The 18,099-nt window shown below is 44.7% G+C and overlaps 1 protein-coding gene across 1 annotated transcript; it reads right to left on the bottom strand.

Annotated features, from left to right (window-relative positions):
- Positions 1-6,695: 6,695 nt before the first annotated feature.
- LOC144246146 (uncharacterized) lies at positions 6,696-15,573 on the bottom strand. The gene is made up of 3 exons (XM_077782596.1): positions 15,406-15,573; positions 8,266-9,432; positions 6,696-6,882 (listed from the first exon to the last, which is right to left on the bottom strand). The coding sequence occupies exons 2-3, from the start codon at positions 9,423-9,425 to the stop codon at positions 6,696-6,698; spliced, it is 1,347 nt and encodes a 448-aa protein (XP_077638722.1). The 5' UTR covers positions 9,426-9,432; positions 15,406-15,573.
- Between the last annotated feature and the right edge of the window lie 2,526 nt (positions 15,574-18,099).

Genomic DNA, 18,099 nt, shown 5'->3' with positions numbered 1-18,099 from the left:
TGGTCACCAGCATAAGGGAGCAAATCAGGTACTTCAAGTCTGAAGGCATCCTGGTGGAGTTGGTGGAGTTTTCAGTCCTAAAGGATATGAGTTGGGTAAGGATTAGAGTTTGCACTTTAGGAAAGCAAATTTCTACTAGCTTTTTAAGGAGATAGTCAGCTGGATCCCCTGAGAGACTGCCTTCAGGGTCAAGGGAGTGAAATAGAGCTGGCAGATACATAAGGATGTCTTCAGTAAAGTGCAAGAAGTCACAGTTCTGAGAACCAAGAAATTGGGCAAGGAAGGCAAGAGACTGGAATGGCTGAGTAGGGAACTGCTGGTCAGACTGAAGGGAATGAAGCAAATGCACAAGCAGAGGAAAGGTGGCCTGGGAAGGGCATAGAGTATGGTTCTGTACTCGGAAAGAATAGCAGGAAGTTCTTCTACAGGTATGTAAAACAGAAGAAGAATGTCAAAGAAGGCGTGCCCTCCTGATAAATGGTGCTGGCAAACTGGTAAAAAGGGAGAAGGTTCAGGTACTCAACAACTTTTTCGACTGAGTCTTCAATGGCAGCTTCTCTTCCCACACCTTTTGGGTGGATGGATGGCAGGATGGGGGAGCAATGTCCCTCCCACTGTAAGAAAAGATCAGGTTCATGACCACCTGAGAAACCTGAATGTACATATGTCTATGGAGTCCAATGAGATGCATTCCAGAGTCCTGAGGAAGTTGGCTGCCATTTACCTGAGCAGTGTTAGCTTCAGTCTAATAACAGCTCCCAGAATGACATACCTATTTGAATCAAAAAGATTGCTCATCACACTAAGAGGAGTGTTATTTTTTGACCTGGGACTCCTGCTATGATTTCACAATCTCTGGACAGACATTACAGCCTCTGAAGCAAAGCAGTCTTAAACACAGCAGTTTCAAATTCTGCCTCCTCTGATATCTGTGACAAAAATCCCAATGGAGACAAGATTTCACCATGTTTATTCAGGCTCAAAGGTATTTCTTGATGTTTATGAGATCCCATTATGCAAACAGAATATTATAAAAGTTCCTTTGACAGCAATTTCCTGTCCACTGGCATAAAAGCAGATCTGGTTTGGCACAATTATTAGCACCTGGAACAAGTCAGGGTTGCACCCACTGGTTCCAGCACTAGAGAGGCAAAACATGTATAACAACCATTTTACCACCTCTCCTAGTCCTGTGTTCCATAAGGTAGATCTCAGCAGACACAGAGAACTGCATAATTTCTTCCAAAAAGTACTTAAATATTAATAAATTACTTCTCCAATATGCTGTGTGTTGTCTAGAGAATTCATGTGAATGTGAGGTGTTGGAAGGTTTTATTAACACTCATTTAGGATGACCTTACATTGTTCAAAGTTGGCAAAACCACAGGTGAGTCACCACAACACATGGCCATCCTAAATGTACACCAAGAAAGTCTTCATGCTGCACTGCACCAGGAAGGCCACTGAGTCATCAGTGAGGCACTTATTAAGTAGTTGACAAGAGTTATTCTCTTCTGGAGAGTAACTCTGGCTCATTATGGCATACCACAGGAAAAAAATGACCATTGCCTTTGTTTCCATAATGTGAAGATGAAGATATTTGAGTCTAACCAACAGATTTAGGACAGGGCAGCTTAACAGACTTTTGGGCATGGGAAATATTAAAACAACATACACTTTTTTGTACACTAATGGTGTGCTTATTTATTAGTGAAAACTTCAATAAAGACACAAGTCATGGAACAACAATTTAAGAAAAACTGTTAATTCTAGTCTGCAGCATTTTGCAGGATATAGTTGACACTGGCATTTTACTGGTTGGCATTTTGCAGGATATCTAATATGTGAAGGTATATGACTTGCAATATGGCTGGCTTTATAATCAGAAGAATAAATTCTTAAATTTATATCACTATACAATTACGGAGGGGAAGACTGCTTCAACAAATCTTTTACTTTCTGCTGTCCTTCTAAATTCTGCATGCAGCTCTTCTGCTGACATCATAAATGTGACATGCTGCTCTTGAAAACAGGTATCAGAATAGTAGTTTCAGTATATTTCTCTTCTTTCCTTAGTGAGTCCCTCTATTACCAGCTTACATTCCCTGGTCCATTTTGATGTCCTATTTTGAGTCATGAGTTTAGAAAATTCCACACTTTTGTCCCAAACTGTATAGGTGCTAATACGTAAAAGAAAGATTGGAAGGATTAGACCTGCAACTTGTTTGAAATGGAAAGGAAAATAAAACTTTAATTTGGGTTTACTATGGTCATACAATTAATCCTGTGATAAAAGGGAATAAATTGAATGTTGAGAATTGTAACTGTAGCTAGATCTTACATAGTGAGAACATCCTGTGACAAAAATCTAATCTATTCACCTCCATGTTTTATATTACTTGTGATTTTCTCTTGCTCTTCTTTCCTACATACATAGGATTCCTTTCTTACTCTTTTCATTTCAGTTATTTCTGATTTTCTCACTTTTGCAATGTTCCCTGTAAATTCTCATATGAAAATCTTGTTTGGACTGGTAAGTTTTGTAACAATGACAGTATTTTACTTTCAATTGCAGTTTAATCCAGAATACTTTACTTCATAGAAATAAGACACTTTTCAAAGGCAGACACACTGGGAATAAGAACAGGTGACAGTATAATGATAAAGATGCTAGACAGTAGCAAAGAAGAAACCATTATTGTTTAAAAAGTTGTCACTAGACTGCTCATGCAAAAATTTAAAAATATATTTATTTTGTTACCTTTTTTAATGATGCTGCCATTCTAGAAAATTTAATCAGAATTGCATTCACAATATTGAATTTATTCCCCTGATGAGTATTTGGAGTGCCTGAATCAGTGAGAGTATTTGATTCTGTGGTGCCAGAGAGTCTAAGCTTGCTGTATTAGGATAACACATTCCTGATTTCTTCTTACTTTTTAATGGAGTGACTCTGTTTAGATTTACTTTAAAATTCCTATCTCTTATGCCAGAACGTTTGGCAGCTACTTGGATGATTTACTTAGTTGTGAGTTTACTATCTTGCTTTTAATCCCAGTCAAATGATCCACCTGCCTGATATTCACTTCCCTGTTACTTTCTCTAAGAAATCTCAGAAACAGGATTGTTATACAGGTTTGTGTGTTATGGTGATTTATTTTTCCTAAAGTCTGATAATGTGTATTTTTTTATCTTTGCAAATAATTTTGTTCAAATAATATGCAAAACCAATAATACTCTGCCATTATAACCGCCATAAAGCATGAGGTATCCACAGAGTGACCAAAGAACTCACATAACTTAGCAGTAAGTTAAACATCTATTGAGTTAGTATTTAATCAGATGGGCATAAGCCCACATTTCAGGAGGAGAGATATCATGCTCCAAATCACAGAGCATGTGCCATATTACAGCATTCTAGAGCAGTTAGAGCTCTGCTGATGATCAGGGCATTTGATGCATATCCATGCCTAGAGAGAGGAAAGATTCCCTACTCAGAATGTCAGAGATACAAAATGAGTGTATCACTGTTCAGGAGTGAAGCAGAACACTTCAGAATGGAGCATCATCTCCCTAAGGATCTTGCTAGGGTCTTGCCTATGTAGCATTTATCTTAGGATGCAAGACTTTTTAATAAAAATATTCCTTTGTGTATGTTTTTGTTATTTTCAAAAGAACTAGCATTCTGGATTAAGTAAAGTGCCTCAGAATGGTATTTGTAGCAAACTGTAAGTTAAATGGATGTAGTCAGTCTAGTAGCTAAACTGGAAGTAAGAAGAGATTTCTGCACCCAGGTTGCTTGGCATGATTGATAGTTGTTGATTTTGAAGGAGATGCAAATATTACAAAGATTTGGAACTATACAATTAGGTGATGAGATATTTTTTCACAAAAGTTCAACAGTGGAGATATTTACTAGAATGAAAGTTATTTTGTTCCAATCACCTTCTGTTTGATTTAGAATGGCTTAGAAGGGCTTGAAGTTATTTCTGTCATGTCTTTAGAAATGTCTAGTAAAGTAGGCAGTCTGGGAGTATTATTTCCCAGTCTCTCAGATTACAATAGCTAGATATTGTAGAAATAAATGCTAATTTCAGGAGCCACACAAACCTCTTTTCCTTGACATTAAGTGTCACGGTTATGAAAGTAAAGAACCATTTTCTCATATTTGATGGTGTGGGTGTTTCTGTCTGTACATGTCTGTCTCCTGCCATCATTCAATAACTGTTTTAGTTTGGGCAGAGGAGTGACAGAAAGTGTTGGATGAGCACTAAATCACTGAATTTTTGTGTAAAATAAGAAACAAAGCCTCTCCTAAAACCAGTTTAATCTCAAGCCTTTTTATGGAGGTCTCACTGGTGAGTATGCTTTCAGAGTGTCCTAAGAACCCCAAAGAACAGATGATTACAAAATCTGTTGGGGTGATTCACACCAGCAACATCAGTATTTGAGAAATTCAAATATGTGATGACATAGGGAGCAAATACTATTTTAGACAAGTGCACCAATTTTGAATGACAGGGAACCAAAGTATTTGTTCTGCAGAGTACCTGTGCTTCAGACCTTCTGTCAGGAATGCAATTTTTAAGTCAGAGAGGGGGTGGCTTTTTCACTGCCTTCTACACAGATGCACTGCTGTTAGTTTACTGGTAACTGTTTTAACCACAGTAGGTGGCTAACCTTGGACTATTTAATGTTATTTTTTCCAGTATTACTTCATAAAGCAATAGAATTTGGTAATAGGTAAGGAAAGAGAATGTGGCACATGTATTACAGGAAAGAGCACTTAAAATGCAAGATGCAGTTTTCAAAATACTTAAATAGTAATATTTTCACACTTTTTTATTAATATCAGGGAGATTTTTCAGCTTATTCATTAGGATTTTTTTCTTTAAGTAGAGATCTTATTATTGCAATTAATTTCATTTTTTCTCTGCTGTTATTCATGAATAAATATGGTTGTTAGTTGGAATCCAGAACAACCTAATGTGTTAACCAATGGGAGTAAAATATATTCTGCAATGAGCACATCTCACATCTAGTCAGATGATGACAGCAATACTTCTATTGTAATCCAGATTTTCTGTGCTTTTATCTTTTAACCTTTGTTTCTTTTACTTTTCTGTATTCATGACAAAGTTGGCAGCAAGGTTTGTGTCTTCAAAGGAGCCCCTTTGGTTTTTAAGTTCAGTCCACTCAGAAATGGATGACACTTTACTGATTTAAAGGCAGAATTTCAAAGTTTTTATAATGAGAAGTTTTATTTTCAAAATATAAGCTTTTTGGTGTGCTCAGAGAATCAAACATCTCCAGGAAAACTGCCACTTTTTCTTTTTTCTCTTTCTTTTAGTGGTGCTTTTAGAGACAATAAATTAATTCAGTTCTTTCTGGAGGATTTTGTGTTGAAAAGAAGCCTTTGCTGAGGACAGTGTCATGTTTGCATAACTACATACCATATTTTTCCAACTTGCACCACAAGAGAAGAAATAAAGTTTATAGCATTTATCAGGCCCTGGGTAGAGTGCCAAGTCCCAGACAAGGTTTTTCTGAAGTTTGCACGTGCCAGGAAGGTAATGGATAATGGATTGGTCGTAAAATGTTGATGCCAGGGGAAAATACTGGCCTGCCATGAAAGTCCCAAAAGGAAAAAGGAAAGCTACAGCATAAGAAGTCTATTTCCAAAAAGCAATGAGATCAAGTAAATGAGTGCAGCTGCCAGGCAGCAACATAAGTGACGTTTTTATGGTTGTGAGCCTGTTTTTCTAATTCTGACCTTCCAAAGTGAATAAAAACACACTAATGTTAATTCCTCCCATCAGGCCTGCTGAGGTGCTCTCTCCCAGTGGTGCTGTGATCACTGAATGGGAGCCATCAGCAGTGGCCCAAAGATGAGATTCCCTCAGCAGAGCCACGCACAGGTTGGATAAAACAAAGGAGTCCTGTGGAAAAGACAAAACTTATTTTCCCTCCTTCAATAGTTCTGTCATAGAGAGCCTCATTTCTCTTCATGTTCACTGCTTACATGACAAACTCACATTTCAGCTTTCATATTTCAGGTATGTTTACCATACCACAAAGACACTGCTGAGCCTCTGCTAAAGTGGAAGGTTGGAGGTAGGTTGTTGTTCTGGGACTTAAAAGAAATAATGGGTTTATATCTGATCTGATCTGATCCATGACACTTCATCAAAGGAAATTGGAAAGACAGAGACTCCCAAAGACAATAGGGGAGTAATTTTTTTTTTTTTTTTTTTTTTTTAATTCTAGCTTGGTTCACTGTGATATGATAGTGTATAAGGTGTGAAATTCAGTTATTTTCTTAACAGAAGAGAGCCAGTATATAACACAGCTGGCTTTAAACAGTACTAAGAACCAAATTTATATGAAATTGAAAAGCTGTGAAAACCAGAAGTATTTTTTCTCAAATAATACTTTTTTCTGTCCTTAATTTTGTATATTTTCTAAAATAACATAAACCACTATTATTTTGGAAATGAATTAAAATTTAGTCTTTATGGCAAGCTCAGAGGTAGCTTCTTGGAGGGTTTTTTGTTGGGTTTTTTTTTTTCTTTTGCTAAAGAGGGAATTAAAAGGATTACTCAGTATTTCACCAGACAGAAAAATCAGAGAAGAAAGAGCAAATTGCATGGGAAAGACCCTATCTAGAATTTAAGACACAAACTAGATTTGCCGTGCTACTGAACACTTCCAATGAATTCCTGAATATATTGCTTGGTTTCTCTTGCACTTTGGCTTGGCTCAGCCTTGCAGGCCATTCTGAGGCCAAACTGCAATAAAGGCTTTGGAGAGCTCAACTCTACAGGCACAATGCAGACATCCTCTATTGACTCTTGCAGGTCTAATGATGTGATGAGGAAAGACCTTTCTTAGGGAACAGATTACAGAGAAAATGTATCATAATCAGGTAGTGTGGGCTACAGAGCTTCTAGAACTCATTAACAGCATGCAAACAGGAGCTCAGGGCTCATAAAAATGAGTTTAATCTATAAATGATGGCTTTTGTCTGTATGCTGTTAGGTGTCCCAGCTGCTTTTCAAGCTGATGTTTGCAAAGATCCCTGGATACACAAGTGTCTCCACGACCAGAAACCAAATAAAGGAGGTGATTGCATGTTGGTTTTAACAGTGAGGAGTTGCTGAGTTCCTAAATTATGATAGGAAATCATACTTTATTAACATTTAACCAGATAACACAGTTATTCTTTGCTGCAAGTGAATCTTGCATATGCTAAAGATGCTGAGTTGAACTGTACAAAAGATGTGCAGGGATCATTCTACTTGTATCCAGAGCAGATGAAGGAGCTCATTCCATTCCCTGAGAGGCAGAAAGAAAGGAAGAAAGGAAGGTTTCTTGCTTTTGTGCTGACCCCCCTTTGCATGCCTATGCAGATGGCAATTTGAAAATTATGATTGGTTTACCAGATTAAACTACTTCTTAAAACTCTTCTGGGAACTGGTGCTGCTGTGCCTTGTTCTGAGATTTCCAAATAATAAATAGTCTAACTTGTTTCTCTGGAAAATAATTCTTTTGTATGTTGTAATCAGTTCTGTCATCTGCCTATATTTATTCCTTGTTAATCCATAGGAGAAGTATTTGCAGTGAATAGTTGAGGGCTTCTTGGTCTCTGACCACTCTGCTTGTCAGAGAGCCGAGTCCTCGAAAGCCGGATAGCGTAATGAAATCTTCCTCTATGAAGGCGGGACGACTCACAGGCGGCTTTAATTCCAGGAGGGTTTATTGAGGAACAGCAATTCAGGGAGCGAAGGGAAAACAACCTCTCCGGGAGGGAGCTCGCTCTGAGAGCCTCGAACAGGGGGCAGAATCGGGATTATAACTGGGACAAGAGAGGGAGGGTCCAGGCATGAAGCGTTCAGTGAAGGAAGGCTTCGGGGGCAGAGTCAGGGTCGAGTGGCAGGGTTATAACCAATGAGGGTAAGGGGAAAGAGCGGCTTCAGGGAAGGAACCAATGGGGGTATAAAGAACAAAGAATTTTCTAGCACCAAGGGATGACAGACATACTGATTGATAACAGGGGAGGCGGGGAACTACACACCTGTCACCTCCCAGGGTAATTCGGGGGGACAGTTTCCCAAGTCCCCTCCCACATCTCCCCCGTTCTTGTTAATTAAATAAATATTTGCCAAAGTCTTGGTAAGCGTCTTTTTGAAGATGGTTAAGGCAACTGAAATGAGAAGGACAATTATGAAAATCCAAAAGAGTCCTTTTAAAATGGAGGCTGCCCACCCGGGAATGCCCCACTGCATCAATAGTTTGTGGACGGGGTCCACAGCCGAAGTTTCCGTTTTGATGTCCTGTACTTCGGTCTGGATCCGCTGGATGTTGGCTTGGATGGAAGTGCTCCGTGATGTTAAATTGAAGCAACACAATCCTTCGAAGTCCTCGCAGCTGTGGCCATGGGCGAGCAGCAGGAAATCAATAGCCGCTCTGTTTTGTAATGTGGCTTGCCTGGTGGTTTGCTGGTCTGCCAGAAGATCGGAGAGGGCGGCAGACGAGGCGTTGGCATGCTTACTTATCCAACACTCCAGGTGAGAAAGCTCACCGAGGGCCTTAGCTGCTGCATACCATGGTAAAAAGATGGATACAGCGACCCTCTTTGTTTTTCCCCAATCGTAAATTTCGGAGTCACAATTTTCGTCGAATTGAGCATATGATCTTTTGGTGCGTGCCAATTGTCTCTCTTTTTTCCAATCCAGAATTTGAGTTCTGTTTGGAGTGAGGGTAGCAAGCTTGCCAAGGCTGCATGGGCCTCCCTGGAGCCGAGATGGAATTCCCGACCATACTCTGTCCCCACAGATAAGAAACATCCCCCTGGGCAATGTCTTGGGATGAGTGGATGAAACCGAAATCACCTGGCTAGTATAATTGCACCAGGTTTGGCTGTTATATTTTTTACTGATAGGTGTTACATCTTTCCGGTATGTGTCTTTGGCCAAGTCAATTCCGTGCCAATTTTGACTTGGCCTCCTATAATAGAATTTGACACAATATCTAGCTGTGGAGGACCCCAGTAAGTCTAATTCTTGGGGTTCCTCTTTGCTGTTGGGCAAAATTTTGGTCCACTCATCCCAAGTATCGACCGGGTTAGGCCTCCTACCCGTGGTTCGGAGCAGGTCGGAATTGGATACCGGCCAATCATCAGCTACCAAGGGGACCCCTACCAGGCAAGTGGACAGGGGATTGTCCACGTTGCCCATGGCCAGACATAGGTTATCCTGCTGCAAGGACTTTGCCAGCGTGATCCAGACGTTTTCTTTCGGCTGTGGTACCACCCAGCCATCTGCTACATGCAGCCACAGGAGGATGGAAAGCGTGGCTGCAACCAGCTGGGCGCAGTGGGACATCTTCTGTTGTTCCTTTTGGGTGAATGATGTTCTGGCAGCCATCCTAGTACTAAAATTAAACAAAACAATATTACCAACATACATTTGGTTCCCTCCCCTCCCCCAGCTCCCCCTTTTGGGTTAAAATAAAAATAAATTTCAGGACGGAGGGGTAAAGGGATGACGGGTTAGGTATGAGGGTAGAGGGAACGGCACAGGAGGGGATGGGGTGGCGGAAGTTGTTAAGTCTTGCAGAGGTAGGTATGTCCTTGTGATGAGGACCCGGGAGACGATGTTGGGTGGTCTTCCGGTCCTCTTCTTTTTTCTCCGTCGCCACGCCACTGCATTATCTGGTGGTGATTGTGATGGGGTCGCTGGGTTGCTCCTCGCTGGGGGGTCTGTGGTAGTGCTCTCCAGGTACGGTTTGACGTATTTTCCAGGAATCCATTTGGGACCCTGGGCTGTGGAAACACAAGCGTACCCTCTCCCCCACGTTATCAGAGGGTACGGCCCTGAGATGATTTTTGATTCTGGGTCTCTGATGAGGACTGGCGGACGCTCTTTCAAAACTGCCCTGGTGTTATTGCAAAAGTGTCTGAGTGCAGGGGGATTCGGCTCCCGGTCAGAACAATTTAAGAAATTAAGAACATAAAGTGCCTTGCATAATCTTTCAACTGGTGTCATGGCCAGAGCCGAATCGTGTTGTTGTTCTAGCAGCCTTTTTAACTCTTTGTGGGAGCGTTCCACTATTGCCTGTCCTGTGGGGTTATGGGGAATGCCGGTGGAATGGGCAATTCCCCATTGTTGTAGAAATTGTGCGAATCTTGTCGAGGTGAATCCAGGCCCATTGTCCGTTTTGATGGCTTTTGGGACTCCTAATGTGGCAAATGCCATGAATAGATGTTTGATGATATCTTTTGTTTTCTCACCAGTGTGGAGTGATGCGAACACGGCCCCAGAAAATGTGTCTATGGACACATGCAGGTATTTCAGGTGGCCAAAAGGATTATAGTGAGTGATGTCTGTTTGCCACAGCTCCAATGCTGCCAACCCTCGGGGGTTTATCCCCGTTGGCAGCGGTGGAAGGGCGAAGGACTGACAGCTTGGGCATGTGGCTAGTATGGCTTTGGCTTGTTCTTTTGATATTTTAAATTGTCGGGCAAGGGCAGGTGCATTTTGATGGAAAAACGCATGGCTGAGCCTTGCCTGTGCAAAGATGTCTGGTAAGGTTAATGAAAGTGCAGGTGCAGAGTAATGAGATGTCATTGCAAGGAGGTCGGCCATCCGGTTCCCCTCTGCAATAGCTCCTGGCAGGTCTGTGTGAGCCCGGACGTGCATAATATAATAGAGTTGCTCTCGGTGGGAGATCAGCCAGATTAATTCCGTGAGCAAATCGAATAACTGTTTGTTTTGAACTTCTTTGAGCAGGGCGTGTTCTGCCCGTTCTGCTACCCCGGCAACATAAGCCGAATCTGTTACCAGATTGAAAGGTTGCTGAAATTTTTTGAATGCTCTCACGACCGCAGCAAGTTCTGCGATCTGGGGGGAACCCTCAACCAGTTGGATGTCAGACTCCCACTTCTGACTCTCCGGGTCCTTCCAAGTGATCACCGATTTGTGGGATTTTCCCGACCCATCGGTGAACACCGTGAGAGCACCTTTAATAGGTGTTTTATTTTTGAATGACTTTTGGGCCAAATATAACGTGTCTTTGAATATTTTATGTTTAGGGTAATGAATGGAAATCTGTCCAGGGTAACTGTCTAAAGCAATTTGCAAACTTTCGTTTGTCTGAAGCAGGGATTCCAATTGTTCCAAATTAAGAGGTAAGTAAATGCACGCCGGGTCACACCCTGCGAGGGTCCGGAGGCGTTGTCTGGCCTTTATTATTATTCTAGCCATCAACTCTGCAGGAGTTGAAATAGTTTTCGCTGGCTGGTGTGGGAGAAACAGCCACTCAATGATAAGGAGTGGGTCCTTCCGCCCAGCGTCCCATTGAAAAAGCAGACCATGGAAGTTTGGGCACTTACCCAGTATGGCAAGGGTGACGGGAAGGAGCCGATCCACACGGTGGGCCTGACGGGATCGTATGGCCTCAGCGACTCTCTCCAGGGCTCCTTTGGCGGCAGGTGTTAGCTCGCGAGGGGAAGCTAGGTCGCCATCTCCTCGTAGCAGGTTGAAGAGCGGCGCCAGCTCCTCCGTGGTGAGTCCCAGGAGAGGTCGGATCCACGTGATGGTACCGCAGATCTGCTGGAGATCCCGCAGGGTCCGTGGGTCGTCTTTGACAGTGACAGATTGGGGCGCGACAGTCCTTCCCGTAATGTGAAAGCCCAAATACTTCCATGGCGCTGACAGCTGGATCTTTTCTTCAGCAATTTCAAACCCTGCAGCTTTAATGGCCTTAACAGTTTTGGAAAGTGTGATCTGCAGATAAGCTTGTGTTTCAGCGCAGATCAAGACATCATCCATATAATGCAGGATGATCGCTTCAGGGAACAGCTTCCTGATCGGCGAAAGCACCTGGGCCACAAAAGTTTGGCAGAGCACTGGAGAATTTTTCATTCCCTGGGGCAAAGTGGCCCATTGGTACCTCTTATAAGGCTCCGCCCTATTGATGGAAGGGACGGAGAACGCGAATCTGGGGGCATCTCCGGGATACAATGGGATGTTGAAAAAGCAGTCCTTGATGTCAATGACTGTGAGCTGCCAATCCCGGGGAAGCATGGAGGGTGAGGGAAGGCCAGGCTGCAGGGGGCCCATGTCCTCGATTACCTCATTGACCCTGCGCAGGTCTTGGAGCAGGCGCCATTTGTCTTTGCCAGGTTTTTTAATAACAAAGACAGGAGTGTTCCAGGGGCTGGTGGAGGGTATTAAATGCCCCAGGCGGACCTGCTCCTCTACTAATTCATGGAGCGCTTTTAATTTCTCCTCCACAAGGGGCCACTGGTCCACCCACACTGGAACATCGGTCTTCCAATTCAGCGGTGGGGAGGTGCGCTCCGCAGTGGCCCATACTAAAAATCCCATGCAGGGCTAGGGATATCGAGGCGGGCACCCCATTGGGACAAAACGTCCCTGCCTAATAACATGATGTTAGATGAAACAACAAAAGGCCGAATGGTGGCAATCTGTCCCTCAGGGCCCTCCACACTTACCAGGTGTTTGCTGCGCATGGAGTTGACAGCTCCTCCCACTCCGGAGATTGTGCCACAAGGGGGCACCAACTCCCAGTCGCGGGGCCACTTTGACCGGGGTATGATGGTGACGTCTGCCCCGGTGTCTGCCATCAGGTCCAGTTTGATGGACTTTCCCTGAAGCGATAAAACAGTCTCAATCATTGGTCTGGATTTGCAAACATTTTGTGTGAGGAAGACAAAATTGTCTTCCCCGGAGTCATGTCCAGCGAAATAGTCCTGTGCTGGTGGATCGGTGAGGTCGGCCACGTCGAGGAGGTACATGGCAGCGAAGGGGAGCCCCTTGGTGATGGTGCAAGGTGGTTGATGGCAGACGACCGAGACGGTGACCTCGGACCCCGGCTGAAAACACACCACTTCAGGAACGACAGTAACATGGTCTGGTGTGAGCCTGCAATCTCCGAGTATTAACACTGTTACCTCACAATTACGGTAAGGGGGTTCCAGGAACCCAGCGGGAACTTTCACCAGGTCCTCATCCTGGAGAGTCACAGTGATGGAGCTTTTGAGGACCCGGTGAGTGTCTGAATCTAAGTTGTGGATTCTACGGAAGAGGCGGAGCCCGTCGTCGTGGCTCCACCAACCCTCCGGAACTGTCCGCTGGGCCACCGGTCCTCCCGGATGGTGGGGAGGCCTGGGCGCTGTGAGGGGCCACTTGTTGTCCTCGCGCGGCCCCTCCCCGCGCTCCGCGACCCGTTTCCCGCCTGCTGATGGTAGGGCATCGGGTTCCTGGGTATTGGTCTTGGGGAGGGTGTGTACGAGTAGTGTGGTTGCTCCGGGGGCCAGTATGGGCAGTTGGCTTGTATGTGGCCCATCTGGCCACACCCGAAGCACCGGATGGTGTTCATCGTCAACATCGCCTCCCCAATCCCCTTACTTACTGCAAGGGCGACAGTGGTCTCGGTGGAGGCGGCTTTCGTGCAGGCCTCCACCATCTGTGCGATGGTGGGTTCGGGGTCCTGAGGTAAAGTCCTTAATATCTTCTTTGTCTCGGCTGTCGCGTTGGTCATGGCCATCTTTCTCAGGAGCTCTTCCCTCGCTGCAGGATGGTCTATCTGCCGGTCGATGGCCTCCCTCAGCCGGTCCACGAATTTTATGAAAGATTCCTCTGGGCCCTGGGTAATAGCTGAAAAGTTCTGGAGCGGGGTTTTCCCATCGGGGATTTTTAACAGTGCCGCTCGGCCAGCCTCCTTGATGTCATCTAGGACCTCCGTGGGTAACAGTATTTGGTCCTCTGGCTGGCTGAACTCCCCCTCCCCTGCCAGGGCTTCTATGGCTTCCTCTCCCTCTCCAATTGCCTCTGCTAAATTGTGTTTTTTCAGAAGAGGCTTGAGGAGCTTTCTCCATTGAATGTCCCACAATAAAAGCTCGGTGGGAGTGAGCAGGGACTTGGCAATATATTTAACGTCATGCTGGACCAATGTATGGCCCGAGAAAGCGAGGTCCAATACATTCTTAAAGAAAGGAGAGTCTCGACCATAGTCTTTGGCAGCCTTCCTCAGTTCTTTAATCTCCACATATGGGAGTTGCTCCCAGTGTGGCCGCTGCCCCCTGGTCCTCACCACAGGTGCTGCGAACGGCCCCAGATCTCTTGCGAATTCCAAATCCCCATCCTTAATTGCCTCTGCCCTGATCTGGGCCCACCCACCTCCCAGCCTAGGTGTGGGCCGGGGGCTGTCGCTGTCCTCATCCTCATCGGAGGATGAGGCAGGACGAGCAAGGGCTCGGACCTTCCCCTTGGCCGGTGGGCTTCGGTGGCATGAAGCCCGGCAGGCCAAGATGGCCTGCTTCCGGCCAGGCCGACCTCCGGTTCCGGTGGCGTGGGAACCAGAAGAGGCCTGAGGGGAGGCGTGGCCAGGCTCACCCACCGGGGTGTGGCCTTCCGGCAGGGGGTTCCCTCCCACCGGGGCGTGGCCTTCCTGCAGGCCGGTCCCTCCCACCGGGGCGTGGCCTTCCTGCAGGCCGGTCCCTCCCACCGGGGGCCCACCCAGGGGTGTGGCCATGGGGGCTGGAGGGGCGGGTCCCGACGACGTAACAATCGACGCGGTGGTAGGGGCGGGACCCGACGCAGGGGCGGCACTCGACGGAGGTGGAACCTGAGGGGGACTGGCAGGGGCCCGAAGGGAGTGAGGAGGTGGAGAGGAGGCGCCATTTTGTCCCTCGGTGGCGGGCTGCTCGGCCATGTGGCCGGCGCCATTTTGTGAGGTGTGGTGACAGAGATCAGGAATCGAATAACATGGTTTTAAACTGGGTACAGGGGTTTGAGGGCTTTGGGGAGAGGAAAGACTCGCACTGGGATGGCCAGTCCCAGGACGAGGAGAGGACAGAGTGGGGCGGGGAGCAGCAGGGAGACGGTGGCAGCCCTGTGCCTGGTTATGGCAGGATCTGCTGCCCGACCCACCCTTAGGGGAAACCGAGTTAGGAGTGGGGGGGGCGGGATGAGGGTTAAGAGAACCGGGGACCCAACTCTCACCCTTTTGTTTAAATAAAGTGTAAATAGAATGAAAAAGTGGAAAAAAAATGCCCCACAGAAAAATTCCCCTTTACTTGTAATGCGTATAACAGTTTCCCAATATTTCCCCAGAAAATAAGAGAAGAAAAATCATCCCTGGAGGTGTCAGGGAAGTTATCGAAAATAAGATTAACAAAAGCCTTAAGGTCCCTCTTTTTAAAAGAAATGTTCCCCGAAACAAGGGAGGATTTAACGTGGAGGTAAAAATCCCGCCGGGCAGGAGACAGGCGGTTGCCCATTCTCACTGCAGAAAAAAGGAAATCCCCAAAGAGACAAAGAGAGAAACGAAAAGGAAAAGAGACAGGGTCGGGTGCCAGACAGGGCACCAGGAACTCACCACAAAGAAGACCGCTGTCAAAACGAAAAAGCCTCTGAGGGGAGAGGAAGCGCTGCAGATCTCGTCCCGTTCGGAGTCTGCTCCCAAACTCGAAGTCGAACCAGGACGAGGTGTCTGCAGCCCGCGAGGTAGGCGATCTTCTTCAACGAAGAGCAGCCGCTCGTGGAACTGGCGGCGAACGGCGCTTTCAGTCCTCGGGCAGCCGGATCACAGAGCCGAGGCAGCCGAGGAGACGCTCTGCGGCTGACTCCTGAGAGGGGTCAGTCTGTTCGGGCGCCAGTTGAGGGCTTCTGGGTCTCTGACCACTCTGCTTGTCAGAGAGCCGAGTCCTCGAAAGCCGGATAGCGTAATGAAATCTTCCTCTATGAAGGCGGGACGACTCACAGGCGGCTTTAATTCCAGGAGGGTTTATTGAGGAACAGCAATTCAGGGAGCGAAGGGAAAACAACCTCTCCGGGAGGGAGCTCGCTCTGAGAGCCTCGAACAGGGGGCAGAATCGGGATTATAACTGGGACAAGAGAGGGAGGGTCCAGGCATGAAGCGTTCAGTGAAGGAAGGCTTCGGGGGCAGAGTCAGGGTCGAGTGGCAGGGTTATAACCAATGAGGGTAAGGGGAAAGAGCGGCTTCAGGGAAGGAACCAATGGGGGTATAAAGAACAAAGAATTTTCTAGCACCAAGGGATGACAGACATACTGATTGATAACAGGGGAGGCGGGGAACTACACACCTGTCACCTCCCAGGGTAATTCGGGGGGACAGTTTCCCAAGTCCCCTCCCACAAATAGTTTTGTCTCTAAATATCAGGATTAAATTTCTGCTGTGTGTTCCTTCTCTTGTTGCTGTTGCTCTTAATTAAAATCTTGCTTCCTTTGCTCTTTTAGTAGATATGAGTATTATCTGTGATTCTTTGATATATTCTAAAATAACGAGGGAAAAATGTCTATATGATTATAATGTAATGCATTGTATAAAATATTAGTAATGTAATTTCCTCCTAACTAAGCAATAGTGGATCAAATTTTCTCTTAGAATGTATGACATTGAATTGATATGAAAAAGAAATGTTGAATATAAGTGATATATTTTTATGATAATTTGGTACTCGCCACAGCCTGACCACAGCCTTAGCTGTACTTGAAACTGTTGCATTACTTTATCTCTTTCCTTTGCCCAAACATCTGCTATTTCATATCCATATTTTTAAACTAACAGAACACTCACTACAATCTCTTTTATTTTCTTATGAATCATATTCCTCACAAAAGTAAAATTGAATTTTTTTTGTGTAAAGTCTCAATAGGTATGCAAGAGTTGTTTTTATCTCTCCGAAACTGCTTGACTTCATTTCAGGGATGATTAAGAACCAGAAATGGTGTAGAAAAAACACCACAGTTTAAAAAGATGTGAAGGATTACAATGTGTCTCATTTCTCATTTGGTTCAAGCTCAGGTGCCAGAGGTTACTGGTGATTCCTGCTGATAAGGCTGCAGGCTGGGGTAGTATTTTCCAGCCTAGGTCTGGAAAAGGCTTCTTCTGTCTCCTCTTCTATATTGTTTTTTGGATTAGCAGAAGTGAGGACTTGCAGTATCAAAATGTTTGCTGTTGAAAAGACCCAAGTTTGATTTATTTATTTGTATTTGGTGGTGGCAGCCTTTGTTATTCCTAAGAAGCAATGGTAAAAAGGAAGTCAGTGTTGGACAGACATCCTGAGACTCATAGTAAGCCTACCATAGGTAAGAAGAGAGGTAGATCTAGGTTGCACTCAGCAGGTATGTTCTGGAGGAGGGCGACTTTCTACTTGGTCTGTGCAGTGCTCATGTGTTGGCAATACTGTAAAGTGCTGCCATGTGGAGCTGGCTGGGAGAGAGGAATCCTGGCTTTTGCATGTCTCTTCTTTTGGCTTGGAAAAACTTTCATATATAGAGTTGTTCTGATGCAAATATTGTTTTCAGTCAATATCATTAAGGGTAAAGAATGCAAATTGTAAAGGAGCATCCCCATACCAGGTACTGCCTGTTTTAACACAGAGCCACTTCTTTGCTCCTGTATAAGCTGTGTCACTGCTACTAATATGCGTCATGTAATTATATAATTAGGGAAGGTTTTGCCTTGCTTTATTGACTATTGAATTTGCATTCACTAATGGAACTGTACATGTGATCTTTGAGAGCATTACACCTTTTTTAATTTTTTTTTTTCCCTACTTGGAGAATCTAATTTGGAAAGAATGAAGTAATAGATAAAATTGCAGCTAAAGTAAGTCTGCTAATACTGAAAACTCTATGGAAGAAAATCATTATTATTTTATTCTCTCTTCTCAGGTGTAAATTATATGCTTCACTGGGGATTTTGCTTCTTGGTAAAACTTTAAATAAATCCTTACCAATACTAAAAACCAGAGATGAAAAAGACCTGTCCTAATTTATGAGTCTCTGAAATCAGCAAGTAATTTTCTTGTTAGATTAGACTTTTTTAATAAAAATATATATCTTCTCACTTGGTACCTCTAGCCAAAACCACTGCACAACATCTCCTCAAGACATAATCACAGTTTTCTTGGGCCTTCTGATATATTTCCTTTAATGTCTTTTAAAAGGCATTAAATATGGAATTATCATATTCATGGAAAGTAATGTGAAGTTAAAAAGCACAGGGAATGAATTCTTGAAGCTTCTTTGTTTCTGTGGGCCATGG

This window comes from Lonchura striata, chromosome 4, assembly GCF_046129695.1.
Source record: "Lonchura striata isolate bLonStr1 chromosome 4, bLonStr1.mat, whole genome shotgun sequence".
In the NCBI taxonomy this organism is placed as follows: domain Eukaryota; kingdom Metazoa; phylum Chordata; class Aves; order Passeriformes; family Estrildidae; genus Lonchura; species Lonchura striata.
This window is presented reverse-complemented; position numbering and strand designations above follow the sequence as displayed.